General features: G+C 39.9%; 1 protein-coding gene across 2 annotated transcripts; it reads left to right on the top strand.

Moving 5' to 3' along the window:
- The first annotated feature begins 1,803 nt into the window (after positions 1-1,803).
- On the top strand, positions 1,804-22,595 carry LOC309691140 (transmembrane protein 237A-like). Of its 2 annotated transcripts, none has more exons than XM_082508721.1 (12): positions 1,804-2,521; positions 4,401-4,830; positions 13,033-13,114; positions 13,214-13,342; positions 13,715-13,820; positions 16,219-16,373; positions 17,664-17,784; positions 18,706-18,897; positions 19,344-19,417; positions 20,475-20,562; positions 21,197-21,318; positions 21,975-22,595. In XM_082508721.1, exons 3-12 carry the CDS (start codon positions 13,045-13,047, stop codon positions 22,040-22,042), a joined length of 1,125 nt encoding a protein of 374 aa, XP_082364847.1. In that variant the 5' UTR covers positions 1,804-2,521; positions 4,401-4,830; positions 13,033-13,044; the 3' UTR covers positions 22,043-22,595. The 2 variants fall into 2 exon arrangements, with proteins under 2 accessions (XP_082364847.1, XP_082364848.1); XM_082508722.1 differs by lacking the exon at positions 1,804-2,521 and adding an exon at positions 3,540-3,627.
- Positions 22,596-22,744: the final 149 nt, after the last annotated feature.

The following is a 22,744-nucleotide window of genomic DNA, read 5'->3' as shown; positions in this document are numbered from 1 at the left end:
ATCGATGTTAAAATAACAATATTTCCACTTCAACTTGTTTCTAGGAAAAATGTTCCCATGGTGACACCTACTGTAAGTATTTTGAAGGTTTTTATTTTTGTATGTCTGTGACTAGAACAGCAGTGTAACAGGAGCAAGATGTAGTTAATAAAATGTAATTTTCTAACATCACACTAATGAGCGTCAAGCTTAGAGGTGGGCAGGGCCTACCTTATTTGTTCATATTGAAGCTTGCCAGAAAGAGTGCAAGTTGCTTGCACTGTTCCCACATGTTTGTGCATAACCAGTAAGCCCTTTATTAATGTAGTGCATGTATTACATAATTAGACTTTAATCTGCAGTATAATTGCATTATCTTCCAAGATAATGTCTGATTTTAAACATGTTAAACATGTTTAGTCTGAGGCAACTAAAAGTGCTAAACATGCTGAACTGATGTCTCATACCATCTTTTGCTGGAAGGTCCTGTTCTTGATGGTGGGTGGCTCGGTGATAAGGTCACATTCAGGAGCAGCGATACAGCATCTCTTTGTTGTGTAAAGACAACTGAATCACAAAATACTGCACAACAGTTGCTTAGCAACCTCTGTCTGGTCAGTGTTTGAAGTGGCGGAAAGCAGCAATCCGCTTCTACTTGATCTGCTGCTGAGATCTGACTGACAAGATGCATAAATGGTGTGTGTTCATGGTGGGAACTTACTGATGTGTAACCTGGAGATTTCAGCACAGAACTTTAGAGTTGAGGTTGTCTTAGGTTTTCTTTATTTTTTCATTTTATTGTAGACAGTAATGGAAAACTACGTCACATAGAGTGGAATTCAAGAATGAAGAATTCTCTCTTCAGTTGTTCATAATGTTACAGATTAGCCTGTTCTGAATTTTAAGATGACTCTGTAGACTTCTAAGATTGAAATAAAGTCTGTGAGTTCGGGAAACCTAAGTTTCTATTTGTGGTGAGTTCAGCATTGCTGAATGAAAAGGCTTTTCTGTTTTCCTTTATTTTTGTTTTGTATAGTGTGAAGCATTTAGTGTTTTATACAATAAAACAGGACTTGATACACAAACGATGTGCACTTGTAGAGAAACCAGGTAATGAGATAAAGGGCTTGTTGGGTTTTTTGTTTTTGTTTGTTTGTTTGTTTGTTTGTTTGTTTGTTTGTTTGTTTGTTTGTCATTTTGATTTAATTACCCATTTCAAAATGACCCATTTCAGAACAGCAATATTACCATTGTTGCATTAATAGAAGCACACAACAGGTTCACAGAAATTATTGGTGGGAAAAAGGAGATGAGCTCCTAACCAGCTGACTGAGCAGAGTTTTGATATAATTGAGTGTCAGATTTCAGATGCAATCCCTCCTGTTAGCAGACTTCTCTCAAACGCTCATGTATTTAATCTGTTATTGGATGAATCTGATGACATTTGAAGAGTTTGCTTTTGTAATTTCGTCCTGTCACTTTGCTCAGTTTGACACAGAGCTAAACCTCCTTAGACTTACAATCTTCCTTTTGCTTTATTGTTACTGTCGGCTTGACTCCACATGCTGCTTATCAGCTAATAAATGCCCCACAGCTTCATCAGCACCTTGATCTGCGCTGAGGCAACTGTTTTACAGAGTGGTTACACTGACATCTTGAGGCCAATTGCTGTAAATACATATTCTTATCCACTGAAGTATGTTTTAGAAGGCTCACATCTTTAGTTCTGTTCAGTAAATATCTGCAATTTTGCATCTTCATAAAATAAACAAATAAAATAAGTTTAAAAAAAAATTTTTTTTGAAAAGTAAATTTGAAATTCATAAATAAGAACAATATTTATACTTTAGCATTAAATATATTTTGATTACAAAGCTTGCATATATTATTATTTCTAATAACCATTATAGAAACATTTCAAAATGGTATTTACCAATACTATATATGCAAGTGAGCTAAAATCTCAGGTTTCAGACTGCTCTAAAAACTCACTCTAATCACTTTTTTCTTCTCTTGGCTCCTTGTCAGAGATGGGCAGTAACGCGTGCGTTACTGTAATCTTAATAATTGTTTCAAGTAACGAGTAAAGTAAGGGATTACTATTGCAAAAACGGTAATTAGATTACAGTTACTTTCCCGTAGGAACGCTGCGTTACTGCGTTACTAAAACCGTGATTTTTTTGCGAGAATGTCTCACGACAGTGACGTAAGCGAGTGCGCCGTTAGTGACAACAGCTGTGTGCAGATCAACAATGGATCACATATCGATTGTGGGAGAGAGTATGAGCGTGCAGCGTTTAAAGCGTGGAAGTACTGACCTTACCTTGAGTTTGATTCCATAAAAAGTGACAAAAACATTAGCGTCCATCGTGCGTGGGAAGAAAACTTCTTTTTACAGCGAAAAAACCCCTAAACTTCCAAGCAAGCACCGAGTGCGCTCCGATGTAATGGGAAACTCACAGAGAAACTCACGGATTCTTCAACTGACCGTGGCACACCTGCACCAGGGTAAACCTCCGCCTACCGCAGTCCTGCTTTACAGGTGAAAATAGAGCAACAGGACCGCTGAGTCTGCATATAATTAAATTTTTGCTTGATGCATAAAGTTAAAAGATTAAAACTGATAAAACAAGTTTTAAAAAGAGACTTTTCCATTTGATTACATTTTGTATGATGGATTATGCAGAAAAAGTAGAATTGGGCTGAAAGATCTATCACTTTATCACCTATTCAGGTTGTAAATCGTGTTTTTAAAAAGTAATTAAGTAACTAAGTAATTAATTACTTTTGAAAATAAGTAATCAGTAAAGTAATGGGATTACTTTTTGTGGAAGTAATCAGTAATTAGCTACTGATTACTTTTTTCAAGTAACTTGACCAACACTGCTCCTTGTGATGTCAGAGAGAGCTCATATTTCTAATATGGTCCTCAGCCTCATGCTGGGAATGCAGAAGCCCCACCCACCTGCTGCTCAAAGCTTCCGCTCATGAAGAAAAGTGATTTAGAAGGATAGTTTAATGGTTTAATTATTTATATAGCACATTTAATTACAACAGGAGCGTTGACCAAAGTGCTGTACAAGAATACAACATACATAATAAAACAACTTAGAGTATTAAAAGCAAACACCAAATATGAATTAACAAATAACTCTCATGCTGTATTAAAAGCCAGTAAATAAAAATGCGTTTTAAGATAAGATTTAAAAAGATTGACAGTATGAGCCTGTCTGATGTGTAGGGGTAAATTATTCCACAGCTTAGGCGCTACGACTGCAAATGCTCGATCACCTAGGATGTTGGCTTAAAAGGAGGCCGAGGGATTCTGAATACACTAAACCCGACTGTATAAAATAGATAAGGATAATTTTGAGCACTAAAACGCAAATGATTTATTTTGGTTTGTGATGTGAACGTACACTGAGCTGGAGAGAAACACCTGGTGTAAACACAGAGGGTTAACCTCTCTGTGTTTCTCAGGTTAATCCTTTGCAGGGCAGATGTAGTTCAGCTAATTTAACTGGAGGATTAGCGTTGTCTCGCTACATCCCCCAGCCGGACGGTCATCCACATAAACAACCCTGAGAGGAAGTCTGTGGAGCCCAACATAACAACAGAAAACAAAAACCAGTGAGTGGGTGGGAAAATGTAAGTGGCAGTGTTTATACATTAACACGCACACACACAAGATTTAAACTAGCCTGTTTTCCTTTGTAAAGGTTATTCTTTCATAACCAGAAATTGCAAGTTGAGTGGTGGGTGACATTCACTAGTAATTTAGAAATCATTGAATATTTATGTAGTCTTCTTATTTAAAAAAAAAAAAATCATTATTTTTGAGTGTAATCTTTTTTCAGATGCTCACTTCAAGCTGTTTATGTACAGTATGCATGTGTCTGTGTGTGTTGGCCTAATAGGATTGGTTTCAGTGACCTGATCTCTGCCGTGTAAAGGTTTAACCTTTGAGCTCCCATCCTTGACAGAGGACCAGCACACCTGCTCGGTTTCTCAATTTTATAAGGTTAAATTAGGTTGTTGTGTCTTTTTGAATGACATTTTTATCTGGTGGTGGCGATGAGGTAAAGTTACTGATATCCATCCCGATGGCTGGGACACTTTGCTCAAAACTCAAATCATCTAATCAAAGTTATTGGGATTCATTCTCTGGGGATCCAAGAGTATTTTGCTACCCACTATCATGACTACAAACCATTGTTTTTTTAATGTATTAATTGTTGATATGTCCAGAATTAGACAGGATATTTGGGGGGAAAGAGCAAGGGAATGATGTGCAGTATGCATAACCAATCTTCCATCAAGTTGTCCAGCTACTCTATCAACCACAAGAACCTTATGCCTCAACAAATATCCCTAAAACCTTCCTATTGTGCTACAAAATTTACTCTGTGTTTTAATATCAGATGGGAATATGTGTATCAAGGTACGGGCGGAGAAGAGTTGGACCTGGTTCTTTTTCGTGATGACTGAGCTGCAGAGTAACCAGTGATTGGATCTCCCGAGAGAACAACTGAGAGATTATCAGCATCCATGGCTTATTTGAAGTGCAGCCAGCAGGTGACATCACAACTGATCCGCCAACCACAAAGCACAGCTCAGCACATGATCCACCTGTCACTCTAAACCCTAAGACAAGTCTCAAAGCCGGGCGAGCTGCCTTCTCTATGTCTTCTTCCTGCTTCGCCCCACCTTCTCGTCTTTTATTTCCTCTTTTAAATTAAGAGAGGGGAGTTTTTACTGAGAAGCTTTCCTTCAGCTGGATAAGGTCAGACACAGACGAGGACGGTCTGTGGTGTTTCCTCTGCACAGCCACAGACACACTCAGCTGCACAGGTAAGGACAGATATATGCTAAAATGATTATTCTGTACACTTACAAAACTTTTACTGAGGGTTGAGTCAAAGTTGTTACATTTATTAGGCTAATATCTATTCTACTTTTAAGAAAGTCTGGCTTCCAAAGCTCATTTTGGGAAAATGCTGTAGGACACAGAGAGGGGCCTCAGGTAGGACTCAAACCCAGGCCACTGCATTTACCCTTTCTTCTCTCACCCCAACTGGTCGCAGCAGAAGGCCGCCCCTCCCTGAGCCTGGTTCTGCTGGAGGTTTCTTCCTGTTAAAAGGGAGTTTTTCCTTCCCACTGTCGCCAAAGTGCTTGCTCATAGGGGGCCATATGATGGTTGGGTTTTTCTCTGTATGTAATATTGTAGGGTCTACCTTACAATATAAAGCTCCTTGAATATAGTCACACTGTCCAGCTGCCACCCTGATGGTTAGTCTCAACACCAAGGCAAGGCAAGGCAAGTTTATTTGTATAGCACAATTCAACAACAAGGTGATTCAAAGTGCTTTACAGAGACATTAGAAACAAGAACAAATAAAAAGCATGATTTAAAATTGAATAAAACAAGCAAATAAACTAACTAACTAATTAACAAACAAACAAACAAACAACAGTATATAAAGTCAAAACAGATAAAATCAGAACAGTAGATAAAATCAGTAGTTAGTGTAAGTTTTGAAATTTAAGCTTAAAGTGTGGATTTGGTGCTTTATTCAAATGCAGCTGAGAATAGGTGAGTCTTCAACCTGGATTTAAATAAACTGAGTGTTTCAGCTGATCTGAGGCTTTCTGGGAGTTTGTTCCAGATATAAGGAGCATAAAAGCTGAATGCAGCTTCTCCGTGTCTGGTTCTGACTCTGGGAACTGATAAAAGACCGGATCCAGATGACCTGAGGGATCTGGATGGTTCATACTGGGTCAGGAGGTCATTGATGTATTTTGGTCCTAAACCATTCAGAGCTTTATAGGCCAGCATCAGAACTTTAAAGTCTATCCTCTGACGGACAGGCAGCCAGTGTAAGGACCTCAGAGCTGGACTGATGTGGTCCACTGTTTTGGTCTTAGTGAGGACTCGAGCAGCAGAGTTCTGAATGAGCTGTAGTTGTCTGACTGATTTTTTAGGTAGACCTGTAAAGATGCTGTTACAGTAATCAAGCCTACTAAAGATGAATGCATGGACTAGTTTTTCCAGGTCCTGTTGAGACATCAGATCTTTTATCCTTGATATATTCTTGAGGTGATAGTAAGCTGACTTTGTTATTGTCTTAATGTGTTTTTCTAAGTTTAGGTCTGCATCCATCACTACACCCAAATTTCTCGCCTGGTTTGTGGTTTTTAGATGTATAGATTGAAGTTCTCTGGTGACCTGTAATCGTTTTTCTTTGGCGCCAAAGACTATTACCTCAGTTTTGTTTTTGTTTAGCTGGAGAAAATTGTGGCACAACCAGTCATTGATTTCCTCAATGCATTTACCAAGAGCCTGCACAGGGCCTCGGTCTCCTGGTGACATTGTGATATATATTTGTGTGTCATCTGCATAGCTGTGATAGTTTATTTTGTTGTTGTTTATAATCTGTGCCAGTGGGAGCATGTAGATGTTAAACAGAAGGGGTCCCAAGATGGAACCTTGGGGAACTCCACATGTGATACTTGTCTGCTCAGATGTGAAGTTACCTATTGATACAAAGTATTTCCTGTTTTCTACGTATGTTTTGAACCAGTTTAGTACAGTTCCTGAAAGACCTGCCCAGTTCTCCAGTCGTTTGAGTAATATGTTGTGGTCAACTGTATCAAATGCTGCACTGAGATCCAGTAAAACTAAGACTGACATTTTTCCACTGTCTGTATTCAGACATATGTCATTAAACACTTTGGTCAGAGCGGTTTCAGTGCTGTGGTTCTGTCTAAAACCTGACTGGAAGGCATCGTAGCAATTATTCTGTTTTAAGAAGTAACTGAGCTGTTGAGAAACTGCTTTTTCAATGATCTTACTTAAAAACGGGAGATTTGAGATCGGCCTGTAGTTGTTCATTTGTGTCTTGTCAAGATTGTCCTTTTTCAGTATAGGTTTGATTACAGCAGTTTTTAGTGATTCTGGAAACACACCTGATAGTAAAGAAAAGTTGACGATCTGTAACAGGTCTGACTCTAAAGTCTTTGAGACCTTTTTGAAAAAACTTGTTGGCAGGACATCTAAACAGCAGGAGGAGGAGTTCAGTTTACCTAAGATGTCCTCCAGGTCTTTGCTGTTAATAGGTTGAAACTGTTTCATGGTGTTTAAACAGTTTTTTGGTGGACACAGTACATATCCTGGATCTGCTGTTGATGTACCAATTGCTTGTCTAATTTTTTGGATTTTTTCAGTGAAGAATTTGGCAAAGTCATTGCAGGCCATGGTCGAATGAAGTTCAGCTGCCACTGACACAGGAGGGTTTGTTAGCCTGTCAACTGTAGAAAATAAGACCCGAGCATTATGGCTGTTTTTAGTGATGATGTCAGAGAAGTAGGACCTCCTTGCATTCCTCAGTTGTAAATTATAATTGTGAAGTTTCTCTTTATAAATGTCATAATGAACCTGGAGGTTTGTTTTTCTCCATCTGCGCTCAGCTTTCCTACACTCTCTTTTTTCATTTTTCTCCAGTGTGGAGTTTCTCCATGGAGACTTTTTCCTTCCAGAGATAACCTTCACCTTAATGGGAGCAATAGTGTCCATTACATTTAACATGTTAGCATTGAAGCTATTGACGAGCTCATTGACTGACCCTCTGGACAGGTCAGGTGTTAATGGGAAGACCTGGTTAAAAATTGCACTACTGTGTTCAGTTATACACCGTTTTGTGATCACTGTTGTTGATATATTTGTGTGGGCTGAGATTTTACTTTCAAAGAAAACACAGTAATGATCAGACAGGCCCACATCAGACACAGTAACCTTTGAAATGCTCAGGCCTTTGGAGATCAGTAGGTCAAGAGTGTGTCCTCTATTATGTGTGGCCTCTGTTACATGCTGAGTCAGCCCAAAGTTGCCCAGAGTGTTACTCAGGTCTTTAGTCCCTTTGTCCTGAGGGTTGTCCACATGAATGTTAAAATCCCCAGCAATAATTACACAGTCAAAATCAACACAGATCACAGACAGCAGTTCACTGAGGTCATTAAAAAAGTCTGTGCAGTATTTGGGAGGCCTGTAAACATTAAGAAACACAACTTTGGATGGGGCCTTCAGCTGTAAAGCCACATATTCAAAAGACTGAAAAGACTGAAAACTTCCAGGAGATAGCTGCTTACATTGAAATGATTCATTAAATAAGACAGCAACCCCTCCTCCTCTCCTGCTCGCCCTGACCTCACTGATAAAACTGTAGTTAGGAGGGGTCGTCTCGATGAGAACAGCTCCACTGTTACTTTGGTCCAACCAAGTTTCAGTTAGAAACATAAAATCAAGGCTGTGCTCAGTGATTAAATCATTAATTAAAAATGTTTTCCCAGCTAGAGATCTAATGTTTAATAAAGCCAACTTAAGTGTTTTAGAGGTATTACTTGTCCCCTCGTGTTTGGGAGCAGTCTGTGGCACACAAGGTATGTTTACTATGTTTAAAGATCTTTTAGAGTGCAGCTCTCTGTGTTTTGACCAGGCCACATGTCTCCTGTCACCTAAAAGTACAGAAATTTTAAAACCTTCTAGTAAACAGGGTCCCAGCTTCTCCTGGGAAAAGTCATCACTGCCATAATCCTCACAGCCCGGACCCTTCACACATCAGACTGCAGAGACAGGGCATGAAGAGGAACTAAGGGGGGCGAGGCTGGGCAATGTGACTTCGATTGCTCTGTTGAGGGTGGGGCTCGATGGCGAACCTTTGGCCGCTCTGGTGGGGGGTTTATGGGGGACAAAAAGGGATTGGGACGGGGGGTAGATCTGAGCCCAGCATTGACCCGCTCCATCATCTCCTCAGTGAATTTCAGGTGTGGGGAGGAGGGAGAAAGGGAGGGGGAGGAGGGTGATGGCCTGTCAGGGGTTTGGGGGACTGGGGAAGGTCGTGGTCCCTTGTCCTGGTCGTTGGTGTTGTTGAGAGAGTTGGAGGCAAATAGGGACCCCTCTTCTTGCCTTAGATGTCTCTCCTTTCTGAGGCTCTTCCTCAGATGCCATGGATGTCTCTCCTTTCTGAGGCTCTTCCCGGGTGGGGGCAAATGGAGCTCCTCCTCAAGGTTTCTGCTGGGCTTTGTCTGTTCTTGGATTACTGTTTGTTCCTCTTTATGAGATAACTCCTCGTTTATCTCAGCCTTGGCACCAAGCACGGATGGATGACGTATGGAATAAAACAAGTTGGAGGTGAACAGTTTCACCCCTGACTTGTTAAAATTAAATCCATTTGCTTTGAACAGATGCCTGCGTTCCCAAAAAATATTAAAGTTGTCGATAAAGTGCACTGAGTGGTCAGCACATGCTGATATAAGCCATTTATTCAGTGTAAACAACCTGCTGAATCTCTCGTCTCCTCCTCTGACCGGCGGTACAGGTCCACTGATGAATACAGCTGCATTCAGAGAGTTTACAGTATTTAATAATCCAGTAAAGTCCCGTTTCAGAACCTCCGACTGTTGTTTGGACACATCGTTTGACCCTGTATGCAGAACAATGTTTGTCACAGTTGGATATTCATCTGCAATTTGAAGAATTCTCTCCTTCAGGTTGTTGACCATATCCTTAGGAAAGCAGAGGACTTTAGTGTTCTTACCGCACATCCTTTGTACATCCTTTACGGCAGAGTCACCCACAATCAGAGTTTCAGGCCTAGCCTTTAGCTTTCCCTGTGGCCTTTCACTTTTCAACAGATTTTCAGACCTTATTTCGCTGCTTTTAGATGGATGGTTGTCCGATATAGATCCAGGGTCCTTTGATAGTGGAGCAAATCTGTTCTGCAGTTTCACATTCAGTTGTTTTGGAGGTTTGTTGTTAACCTTCCTATTCACGGTTGTCCAGTCCTGTTTCCTCCCGTATACAGGGGTAGAAGAGCTTCTCTGTCTCGTAGGAAGTGAAGGCCAGTCGGTTTCAGAGATTTCAGCTCGCTGTGCCCTGCCTGTGATACGTCCTCCCCCTTCCAGGAGACATGATTTATGTCTTGGTTTTGCACCAAGACAGTCTAAGGGGGGATTATCACTTGAGGATTTATAATAATGCACAGAGTCTACTTTCTTGGTCATGTTATCTGTGCTCCTTAGCTGTGTACTAGCTTGCTCATCGCCATTGTTTTGAATCAAAGGCAAGTGCCCTTTCCATTGTGTCCCAAATTGACACAAAGCATGTGATCTGTTCACACTTGAAAAAATACTTGAAAAATGCATAAAATTAAGTACAAATGTGAAGCATCCATCCATTCGCTTCCACTTATCCTTTTTCAGGGTCGCGGGGGGCGCTGGAGCCTATCCCAGCTGTCATAGGGCGAGAGGGGGGTACACCCTGGTCAGGTTGCCAGTCTGTCGCAGGGCTAACACACAGGGACAGACAACCATTCGCACTCACATTCACACCTAATGGCAATTTGGATTATCCAATTAACCTATCCCCACAAGCTGCATGTCTTTGGACGGTGGGAGGAAGCCGGAGTACCCGGAGAGAACCCACGCAAACACGGGGAGAACATGCAAACTCCACACAGAAAGACCCCGGCCTGATGGTGGAATTGAACTCAGGACCTTCTTGCTGTGTAGCAACAGTGCTAACCACTGTGCCACCGTGCTGCCCTTCAATATCGCAGTAAATTATGGAGAGCGCTGCCATAACAAATTAAAAAGTAGACTAAAGTGCCCTTAATTTAGTAAATTTAGAATACTTCCCAGTGCACTTACTAGTTTATTAAGTTTAATTAAGTTTTACTGACATAGTGCCAAATCACAACAACAGCCGCATCAGGGCGCCAGACTATCAGAACACAGTAAATTTCCAATTCTGCAGTATATCTGCAGAAAAGCACACCTCAAATAAGAAATGTTTATAAAAGTAAAAACAATGTTAAAAGATCATCATACAAGTGATCTATAGATGTTATAAATAGGATCATATGTGACAACAAATGAAGGAGGGATCATAGATCCTACAATACTACAGACAAAACCCCAACAATCAAGTAACTCTCTTTGAGCAACCACTTGGCGTGGAAAGGAAAAACGTCCTTCTTTAACAGAAACCTCCGGCAGAACCAGGCTCATGGAGGAGCAGCTATCTGCCACAACTAGTTGGGGTCGACGGGAGGGAAACAAGAAGAGAATAACTAATGATTGAATGCAGAGAGGTGTATAAACACATAGTGAGTGGGAAAAAAGTGAGTGAAGAAGAAAAACTCTCCATCATTGGAAGCCCCCACCAACCTGGTCTTATTGCAGTGTCCATTATAGGAGAATATCGCTCTCTCTTTCTAGTCCCTGTCAATACTCTCACTGAAGCATTTTGGATCAACCAAAGGATTTTCAGGGAGTTTCTACAACAGAGCAATAATAATAGATTACAGTAGTCCAGCCTAGACGTTATAAATGCATGAACTAGTTTTTTCACAATCACGCTGAGACATAAAGTTTCTAATTTTAGAGATATGGAAAAATTTTAGAGATAACATCAGTTACCACAATTAACCAGCCAATTGCAGTTACACTGAAACCAATTTTCTGTTCTTCAGGATTACAAGCTGATCAATTCATTCATTCATTCATTTTACCCAGAGATTTAATAAGTCTATAACATGTCTTGAATGTGGTCAAAATTATATTAACATGTATTTTTAACAACCCACAGAGACACATTTTGTTCTGACATCAGAATTGATATGAATACATTAAAAGTCAAATACCAGCACATTTCAACCAGTCAGTACCAGATTAATACCAGTAACATGTAGCTGATATTGAATGTGATTGGAGCTGCTAAACCTGACAGTGTTTCTCAGGTTACTACAACACAACTTCTCTCATTTTTTCCACGTCTATCATTCCTTCATTTAAATGTTAGATGATAACGTGTTCGAAAGTTTGCTCAAATGCATTGTGAGCACAAGCTACTGATGTTTTATTTTTGATGATGGATTTTTTAACCCACCAACACCTTTCTTCATAGAGAGGAAGTTAAATGCAAAATTATGACATTACTGTACAGCACTGCATTTGCTCTGTGGTACTTCAAAGTCACTGTGTATACGTTTTTGTAATCTAGTCACTGATCTTCTCAATTTTACTCAAGCATTTTTTGTTTAGGCCTTAGGAGTGGTGCATAAATATATTGCCTAAAGTGTCTCCATTCATTGGGCAGGTAGGACAAAACGCTATGTTTGATTCTCAGTTGGGCTAATTAAACTTACAGTGGGGAAAATAATTATTTGATCCTCAAGCCAAACATAACGTTGTATTTGGTGGAGAAACCATTGTTGGAAAGCACAACAATACCACGTTTTTTGCAGTTGGTCACCAGGTCTGCACACATCTCAGGATGGATTTTGGCCCACTCCTCTTTACACAAACTCTAAATCTGTTAGGTTTCTTTTGCTGCTGCTTGGCAACTTCCAAGTGTCAGCTCCTTCCACACATTTCTCCTGACTGAGGTTAGGAGACTGGCTACATCACTCCATGACCTTAATGTACTTCTTTTGCCACGCCTTCTTGTCCTTGATTTTACCTCACGTGACCCCATCCAGTGACCCTTGATGCAGTGAAATCGTCTTTTACCCTCAGCAGCTAAACAGTCCAAAGCATATAGTTTCCACCTCCATGCTTAACTGCTGGGATGGTGTTTTCTGGATCATGATCAGCATTCCTCTTCCTGCCAGAGAGCTCGATTTTGGTTTCTTTTGACCAGAGCACTTTATTCCAAGCCTTCTATGAATCATTTAGATGTGCCTTCTTAAGCATAAGGACTTTGTAGATGCCCCAAGATTTCAGTCCATTACAGTGTAGTGTGTTACAAATGGTGCTCTTCACCAAACCATGTGCTTTGTGCTTTATGGTGTGCTTCTTAACCACTTGTCCTCAGAGCTTCAGCCTAATCCATTTATCTCAAACTGGCATCACCACTAGTCACCTCAATATCCTCATTAACATGAATTAACTGACCTGAATTGCTTTCTAAAGGGAGATATTCTGTGAGACACTGAGAGAGATTTGTGATTGATTTTATAAAGACTTTTTCTGTCTTTCTCTTTGTGCTCCTTACAGAAAAACGACACAATGCCAGCTGTCAAGAACAAGAAAAAGAAGGTGAAGAAAGAGGTTGTTGATGAGGAAGAGCAGGGAGACGGTGAGGGAGTGACAGTCACTACTACCTGTAGTTTAAATGAAAATGTATTCTATCGTCCAGTATTTTTATTTTGTTTTCTTCTCTTTTGTTCTGTTCTAGTCGCCCTGGATGTGGAGATGGAGGAAGTGATCAACAGGAGCCATTCTGACAGTAGAGACCCTTTGACCCCAGAGCCACAGGATCTAGCACCACAGAAGAAGAAGAAGAAGAAGAAGGCACCTACAGTTGGTAACAAAACCTTTACTAGCTTTAACACATGTGTAAAAGGTTGTGACCCAAATCCAGAGGCAATACTAATTCTATACAGAAGACAAAAAGTACGTCTGAATTTCTGATTCTTTCTTTCAGTCTGTTTGATCAGAATTTGCATGATTTTTTTTTACATGTACTTTACACCCATTCTGTTTCTTGTTACATATGCCAGTTTTCCTGTAATTGTCATAGAGGCAGTGGGAGTTCTAAAGGCACAGAATAAATTAGATGTTAGATGATGGGCTGCATGACAACAAGCGAGATTAAAAAAAAAAAAGGGCCTCAGCTAACAATCATGATTGACAACTGTGACCTTCAAAGCTTTCACATCATATATTTCTTTGTCAGAGCACGAAACAGAGCATGCTGATATGCCAAATGGCAACATTGCTGAATCAGTGATAGATGGAGAAGAAATGAATGTCGCTGTAACCAGGAGGACAAAAAGGAAGAGGTGAGTACCAGCATTAGGTCAGATCCTCATATTTGAGCTAGATGGAAAACCAACACTGATGGGAAAATGCATCCAAAGAACTAATCCGTTCAGTTTTTTATTCAGTAAAGAGTTCACTCGTCATTTGTGACAGTCAGGAATCAAATTAGGAAAGTACAAGCAGCAGCATTAACTATGGTAAAGGTAATCATTAGTAAACTGTGGCAGTTAGCTTTAGCTGAAGTGATGTCAAAAGTTAAACTTAGTCACTGTCAGTAATATGAAAAAGAATGTTTTCATAGGACTTTGGTAATAAGCAAAACACAACCAATGATTCAGTAGCTTGTAAAACCAATTTCAGTTCAATGCAATTCAATTCAGTTCAGCGGAGTTTTACTTATATAGTGCCAAATCATAAAAACAGCTGCCCAAAGATGTGTTATATTGTTAGATAAAGACCTACATTACAGAGAAACCTTGAATAGTCACACAACTCCCTATGAATGAGCACTTAGCAACAGTGGAAAGGAAAACCTCTTTAGCAGCAATAACTTAAAGTAATAATTTTCTGCATAACTTTATCAGTCTCTCACACTGGAGGAAATCTGGTCCATTCTCCTTCATATTTGCTGCTGTACTGAGCATGTTGTCCTGCTGCATGATAGGAGTACATGGTCAACGCAGTGATTGCAAGGCGTCCAGATCCTGTGGCAGCAAAAAAAGCCCAATTCATCCGTAGTTTACCACAGTGCTTGACAGTCGGTGTGACGTAATTGTGCTGATATGCAGTTTTTTCTCCAAATGTAGCATGCATGTGCATTATAGCCAAAAGGACATTGTTCCAGCTGTATTGTGTTTTATTCAGAAACACCTTTGTAAACTGAGATATAACTCTTGGATATTTCTGTACTGCTACTTACCAAGATAATATCATGGAAGCAGTACTCCTAGAGTTAGTGTTTCCTGGTCTGTCTTTTGTCACTAAACGCTCATTTTTTTGTTTGATGTAACCTCATAGGGGATTTGAACCAGTAATCTTTCCTTTGCCAAGTTAATGTGTAAACTTCTACATTTCATAGCCTAAATTTACAAAATATGAATATGGAATTGAAAAGCAAAGGTGAGCTGTAAAAATTCATATATACAGGTAATGAAAAATCAAAATCCCCAAAATGTTTTCCCAGAATGGTCTTGTTTCAACACAACAATGCCAGATTACATTATGCACACATTACAACAGCATAGTTCTACACTATAAGAGTCGAGGTACTAAACTGGCCTGCTTGCAGTCAACATTTTGCTTCCAGAACCACAGCATCTGATTTCTTTAATTTTCACATGTATTAATAGAAGAAGATGTGCCACCTTCTTTTAAACGTGTCACAGTAATAAGACTGAAAATGGTAATATTTTTCATAATCATGTTTTTACGATTGCATTCTTTTTGTTTGTGTGTCTCTATTTTTCACGCCATCCCAGCAAAAGGGTTTACAAGAACAAAACAAACAAAAGGATTTGTACTACCATATCTATAAATCAGTAAATTGCCAATGCACCTGTTGTTTAGATCAGTTATGAGCCAATGAGAGCTATTGTTATGGAGATGAGCTATTTGACAGTAATAAGAGGTAATGGAAGGTAAAAGGCCCTGATGGCAGCTTAATGTAGCTAACTAACAGCTGAGGTTATCACCTTTTATTCAACTTATCTCCTATTACACTGTCCCTTATTTTCAATGTGAGCAAAAATATTCACACAGACACACTGAGTCTGTGTGAATAAAGACACAACTAAGAGTTGTTTGTGTAACATATAGAGGATTTGATTTTGAAAGGAAAACCTACTTCCCATTTACACTCATAAATTAAACATATTTATTTTGAAAAGCTTGCGTCTCTTGGTAGACTCTGGCCTTTAGAGGTCTCTGAGCTTTATGTGCTGATAGTCTAGCATGTCTTAGGTTATCAGTCATCCAGCACATGACAGGGCAGTCATAAGCATTTGAGGTGATAACCCCACTAAGGTTAAACAACTGGGACTCACCATCAGCTCAAAAAGCTGTGTTGGCTTGGCTTAAAGCAACAGTCAGCAATGTCCTGATAACAAAGCCCAGCATGCAGACGTACACAACCAAAGCCATAATGATTATTACAGTTGTCTCCAATTACTCATTGGATTTCTAACACCTTGCAAGAGTCCCTGGTTGCTATGGCAACTCACAAAAAAAGAAAAGAAAAGGGGAGATTAAAAGCTGTTTTTTTGTTTTGGGGTTCAATGTTGACATATTCATGTCAGTCCATGTGTCCACACCTAATAATGACTAAAGTTATTAAAAAGCAGTAACATATTTCAGTCTGGATAAATGGATGGACTTAGTGCTGCCATGTGACAAAACCCTCTTCCCAATGTCACCTGACAGGAAGGCGAAGGCTACAGAGCACTCCAGCAATGATCTGGGAGCAGAAAATGACGATATCATCACAGACTCCCAGTCGCCCATCCCCCAGCATTCCCTGTTCTCAGCCCCGCACGGACACAGCCATCCAGCTGGCAAAGTGTTTGTGGAGAGGAACCGTGAGTATGAATCAGATTTACCAGGATCAAATACGCAACGTGGCAGCAGGATGATGATCCTTCTCATTTTTGACCATGAATGTGAACAGCTATTTTGATTTTTGATTTTATTGATTAGCATTCAAATTCAAATCTCAGTGAAAACAGTGGAAAAAAACAAACAGTGAAAACAGAACAAAAGCATGAGAGCATGAGACAAGGCTAATCAAAAGGTATTGGCTGAAGCTAAATGCAGAAAAGCATCTAGAAGTTTCAAACTCTACAAACTGCTTCCTTTAAATACTATAAATGAAACCATGGCATGACATAACCAGTGAACATTTCATTTAAGTGGTAAATGGACTGGCAGTTATATAGTATGAGCCAAGTCAAGTCACTTTAGTGCCATTTCAACTATGTGCAGTGGTACATTACACAGTGAAGACCATGATTCCTCCAAGACCATGGTTCTATATATAAATAAACTATACAGTGTCAGTGTTCTGTTAGTTAACTAACAGAACACTGACACACACTCATGATTAGTAGGTGCCCAGCTTTACCTCCTGAGTCCTATCTGCCCCCTTTATTTTTTGATTTTTCCAATAAATTATTTAGTAATATTTCACAAAATAAAATTTGCTTGAATTTTTGTTTGTTGGTTTTACTTTTAATTTTTTGAATAAAAATTAGAATTACCTTCCTAGCCAGACCACTGGCCTCTTTAATCCATCAGGCGCTTTGTCTATGTAGGTCACTGGCAGCTGACCTCATCTGACCCTGCAAATCTCCTCAGACACTCTCCAAGCACTTGGTGTTGCATGGCTTAACTGACTGCTGGCTCTGAAATGACCGCATGATCATTTATGTCATTGCTGCTCTTCAAGATTTCAAAATGTAAACATTTTTTTTTAAATGTCAGATCGGTGCACCCGGTTTAGCTCAGTGGGTGAGCAGGTGACCATTTGCTGTATGGCCAAAGAGCAGTAGGCCTGGGTTTGAGACAAACCTATGGCTGTTTGCTGCATGTCTTCCTCTATCTTTCTATCTTCACTGTCCCCATCCAATAAAGCTCAGGACAAAGAATAATTTGACTGGTCAACATGTAAAGCTGTGAATGTTAAAAACAAGTTCACTTAACTCCCAATAATGTTTATTATTATGTTCTTAGACAATGGCTGGATTCTGAGGTTTGGATCTGGTTCGGATTATTTTCTCCAGAAAATTGAAGTGATGGAAACATAAGTGTGTGTGTGTGTGTGTGTGTGTGTGTGTGTGTGTGTGTGTGTGTGTGTGTGTGTGTGTGTTCAGGGCGGTTTCAGGGAGAGCGAGTGGAGCATCTCCGACACTCTGAGTTGATGGATGACTACATGGAACCGAGACAGCTCTGGACCACCAGAGATGTTGCAATACGAGTCCACAGCAGCTTCAGGTCTGCAGACACACACATACACATAGAATGGGTTACATTAACACTGGCAGGAGCTAGCTGCAGCAGCTGTTTCAAACTGTTATGTATCTTATACATGTCTACTCAGCCAGTCACATGGCAGCAAACGAATGCATTTAGATATGTAGACATGATTAAGACAAACTGCTGAAGTTCCGACTGAGCATCAGAATGAAGAAGAAAAGTGATTTAAGTGACTTCGAATGCAGCGTGGTTCTTAGTACCAGACAGACTGGTCTGAGTATGATAGTATAGTATGTATTAGTGACAGGCTGGCAGGCTCAGAATTTGAAATCATGGACCCCCTCCTTGCTTATATCAAAGGTTCGGCTGGGCTGGGTATGATGGAGTAATGGTATGTGGGCAAACTTTGGGCCCTTTAGTACCAACTAAGCATCATTTAAACATGGCTTTATCACCACAGTGCACCTGTATTCCAATGGCTGCTTCCAGCAGAATAATGCACCATGTCACAAAGCTCAGATCATCTCAAACTAGTTTCTTAAATATGAGTTCATTGTATTCAAATACCCTTCACAGTCACCAGATCTCAAACCAAAAGAGCACCTGGAATAGGAAATGTGCACCAGCATGTCATCATGGACCAGAATGTTTCCTCCACCTTGTTGAATAATGCCACAAAGAATTCAGAGAGTTCAGAAGGCAAAAGGAGTTCTAACCCTGTACTAGCAAGGTGTAACTAATGAAGTGTCTGGTGAACGTATATCTGATATAAAATATTTCACATACTGTGCCACCATACTGCAGTGGCCCTAAATACACCAATTCAGCAGTTCTTTTCTCTTGTTTTGTCACAGAGAAACAAAGACTTTCAATGAGTAGCATGAGTAGCTGCCATGAAACCAGTTTAACGTGGTCCTGTGGTGTGATCTCCACCTGCAGGGTGATAGGTCTGTTCTGCCACGGTTTTCTGGCCGGCTTCGCAGTGTGGAACATCATTGTTGTGTACGTCTTAGCGGGCGAGCAGATGACCACGCTCCCCAACCTGTTGCAGCAGTACCACCTGCTGGCCTACCCAGCTCAGTCTCTGCTCTACCTGCTGCTGGCCATCAGCACTGTGTCTGCATTTGACAGGTTTGTGAGTTTAATAACTCAGAAGTCTACCTCTGCAGTCTCATTGCGAAGCGGAGGTGGAACCCATGTCATTGTTTAAGCTACTTAAAGGAGTGCGGTTCAGTTTGTGGACTTTATCATGTCATATTAATTATCGTAGAAGAATCTTTAATTATTCAACTTATGCATTTTTACATTATATCTTTCAGCTCTTATTGTTTTAATTGTTCTTGTATTTTGTTCATCTCAAATGTTAAACTAACGATCCCCAAATTTCACTGCTCTTATAATTTAAAAGAAATTAAGAATCTGCACTTGGTGGAAACATGTACTGGAGACCTGTATTTCCACCAGCAATTGAAAGAAATAGTCTCATAATTGTCCAAATTCCCGCTGGACAGGAATTGTTGACTTGAATAAATAAGAAGATGAAAAGTAACAGCCTTGCTGTTTTGCATCATCTGCAGAGTGAACCTGGCCAAGGCCTCCATGGCCCTGAGAGGCTTCCTCACCCTGGATCCTGTCGCTCTGGCTTCCTTCTGTAAGTAAGACAAGACAAAAGCAGAATGATGACGATGTTGATGTTAAGGCCTTAATGTGGTTAAGGACTATGCAGTCCTGTAAAAAAACTAGAATACACCTTTACTCCCTCCATAGAAATTACAAGAGTAAGTAGGACCCAGGTACTGCTAATCAAATGCACCTGATTAATTCAATTATATCAAGGCTTTAGCAATTTGCTGGTCTGTCATTCCAAAGTCCAGGAGTGGACATAGCACCAAATTCCCCCCACGGTCAGACTGTGCAGTTAAAAATTGCAGGAAAACCAAGAGCTACATCTCAGTGTTCTCCTAGCAACCTTAAGAAGTAAAAGTAAAGTTTGCCAGGAGGAAACCTCTTTTTCTCTTAAAAGGATATGGCAGCACAGCTTGGGTTAGCAAAGTTACATGTGAACAAACCACAGGACCTCTGAAACAAGACAAAGTGGAGATGTTTGGCCATAATACAAAGGACAGTTTAGAGAAAACCAAACACAGCATATCAGCACAAATACCTCATACTAACTGTCAAGCACAGTGGTGGAAGGATATTGAGCTGGGCTAGTTTTGTAGCGTCATGACCTGGACACCTTGTACTAATGGAGTCAACCATGAACGCCTCTGCATATCAAAGTATTCAAAAGCGAAGTCATCTGTCTGACAGGTAATATTTGGCTTACCCTGGGTCATGTAAAAGAACAATGATCGCCAGCTTGGCAGCAAATTCAAACCTCATTCGCACTTAAATGCTGTGGGGCTTCATAGAGCTGCGCATGAACAAATGCCTACAAATTTGAAAGATCCAAGGTTTAAAGAAGAGTGGGCCAAAATTCCTCCACAACAATGTTAGAGACTGATAAAGTCATTGAGAAAACAATTACTCACTGTAAGGCCGGTTAAGGTAGATCTAAAGCTAATGAATCATGAACCTAGGCATGTTGGACCTGGTCATTTTTTATTTTCTTACTGGTTTTTCACAGGATCTCATAGAAAACTGAAAAAATGTTATTTTTTAAATGCCTGTAAGTATCCAAACATCTTCTCTCTTTGTGTGCTCAGTGTATTTTATAGCCCTGATCCTGTCCCTCAGCCAGCAAATGGCCAGCGATCGCATCAACCTGTATCCCACTGCCAATGAGACTCTGTGGTGAGATTTTTGTTTTCATTTTTATATGTCAACATTTTTAGCGTGATCTTGGAAAAGCAAAGAGGAAAACAGATGAAAGCAATACTTTCCACAAAAAGTTCAAGGTTGACATGGCAACTGAATTTAAAAACTGATAGGAGCTTAAAGGGCTAAAAGGAAATATCTGATGCAGGATGGTTTAAAAGCAGGTGTTTTACATTTACATTATATACAATACTTTATTAGTATTTCTGTGGTTCTAGTAGAACACTAAACGTGTATGAGAAGTTTATTTTTAGCCATTTTTAGGCATTTTCAGGCAATTGTAGTCAAATGTTGTTTTTTCCCATGATGAAACTAATTTGAATATCTTTCTATATATTGAGTAATACTTACATTTTAATTGTATGGCAGATTTAAAAACAAAACTCTTTTAAAAACCAAAAGTGTCCAGAAAACATTCACACATTTCCACATAAAAGGAACATCTTCCTTTTAACAACACTGAGACCTGAGGCACCATTGCACCTTTATTAAACTTAACTTGGAGTTCTGCTATTTTCTCCTTATCATGGCTGGAAAACCCTCCTGAGGACTCAATCTTGACATGGAATGGTAAAATAATAACTGCTATTTAACCCCTCATGTCCTGCAGGCCTCCTGGTTCAGAGCAGCAGATCCTGCGGCCGTGGATTGTGGTGAACCTGGTGGTGGCGCTGTTGGTGGGCGTGGCCTGGGCCGTCGTCTCCACACGACCGGACATCGACTACACAGAAGGCAAGTTTAGCTAAAACTAACCTGATATGACTTGAGACATTCCATCATCCAGTGATGAAAGTAACCAAATGTAGTTAAGTACAGTTCTCTGGTCTTTTGCATTACTTGTACAAAAATACACTATTGCTCATAACAAATATGTATTCCTTTTAAGCTACAAAACTTTTTTTTTATAGAAATTGAAATGTAAAAATCACACAGAGGGATGTTACTTAACTTTGGGGACACCTTCTTGAGCAAACAGGAAACTTTAATGATACTTCAAATCCTGTGGAAACAGTGAAATAAACTAAAAACATGGTAATAAAACTACAACAACAGAAATCGTAAAAGGCTTCTGTAGGATTTGCCAGGTGTTTTGGCCACACAGCACACGCACATGGAGTCTCCTGGACTCCAAATACACCAAGTAGCCTGAAGGATTAATGACACATCACTTTTTTTTTTTTCATTTAAATGTAGCTGTACAAAGTATAAAAGTAATACTTTTGATGCATTGCTGTGTTCCAGGTGTCATTCTTTACATCACCACTAGATAGAAGCAAAGTGAAACATGTTCAAACCCTAAAACACGAGGCAGACATTCACATGTCATCAAGCCAGTGTGTGCGCGCTTTGTAGAAATGTAAGCTGATGGTCTGGATTTCCTTTTGCAGAGTTTTTGATGACAATGGAAGTGGAGGGATACCCGAGAGGAGATGAGAACCTGGAGATTCCGGCCTGAAAACCTTCTCTCTCACTGTGTCTTTGTCTCTGTCTTTGACTCCAAGTCTGTTTTACTAATTTCATTTATGTTGTTGTATAATGTAGCTTTGTGTTTGAACTGATTTTGCAAATAAACTAATAAAGGCTATATGGTGATAGGTGGTTGATACTTCTGCAGGGGAATAAGCGCCAGAAGAGCATAAAATACTTTCTGGTGTTTGTACTCCACTTGTAAATGTTTGTATTATTTTCATTCCTCTATTTTTGCTTATGGTCGTTTGCACCTTTTAGCAGTTTTGTCTGTGAAGTCATTTTGTGTGTCTGTTGTGTTTTGTGTTCTCATCAGTTTTTGTGTCTTTGTGTGTTTTCTGTTTGTGGTCATTTTACCCATTTTGCCTATACCAATTTGTATACACAACAGCATTTTTGATGCCTTGTGTTGTAATTGGGAAGTCACTTTGCATGTCTTTGGATGTATCTGTAGCCATCCTTTTGTGTATCCCTTTGATGTCATTTTGTGTGCCTTGTTTGTTTGTAGCTGTTTTATAAGTCATTGTAATATTTCCGAGCTCTTTTTGCCTCTTTTGCCGTCATCATTTGCATCACCTCCTGCATGTATTTCATAAGAGTTTGTAGTCGTTTCCGAGATGTTTTGCGTGACTTTGATTAACATTCCCTAAAAAGAAGGTTAAACAGTCAAACGAAACAATATCATGGCCCC

Source organism: Aulonocara stuartgranti (genome assembly GCF_965226115.1).
Source record: "Aulonocara stuartgranti genome assembly, chromosome: 16".
Taxonomy (NCBI): Eukaryota; Metazoa; Chordata; class Actinopteri; order Cichliformes; family Cichlidae; genus Aulonocara; species Aulonocara stuartgranti.
Note: the sequence above shows the minus strand (reverse complement) of the source record. Positions and strands in the feature narration are given on the sequence as shown.

Excerpts from the sequence above, each read along its gene's own strand:
- LOC309691140 (XM_082508721.1), top strand. The coding sequence starts at position 13,045 with ATGCCAGCTGTCAAGAACAAGAAAAAGAAGGTGAAGAAAGAGGTTGTT. Across the intron at positions 17,785-18,705 it reads CGAGTCCACAGCAGCTTCAG|GGTGATAGGTCTGTTCTGCC; the intron begins GTCTGCAGACAC and ends CTCCACCTGCAG. Across the intron at positions 20,563-21,196 it reads ACTGCCAATGAGACTCTGTG|GCCTCCTGGTTCAGAGCAGC; the intron begins GTGAGATTTTTG and ends CATGTCCTGCAG.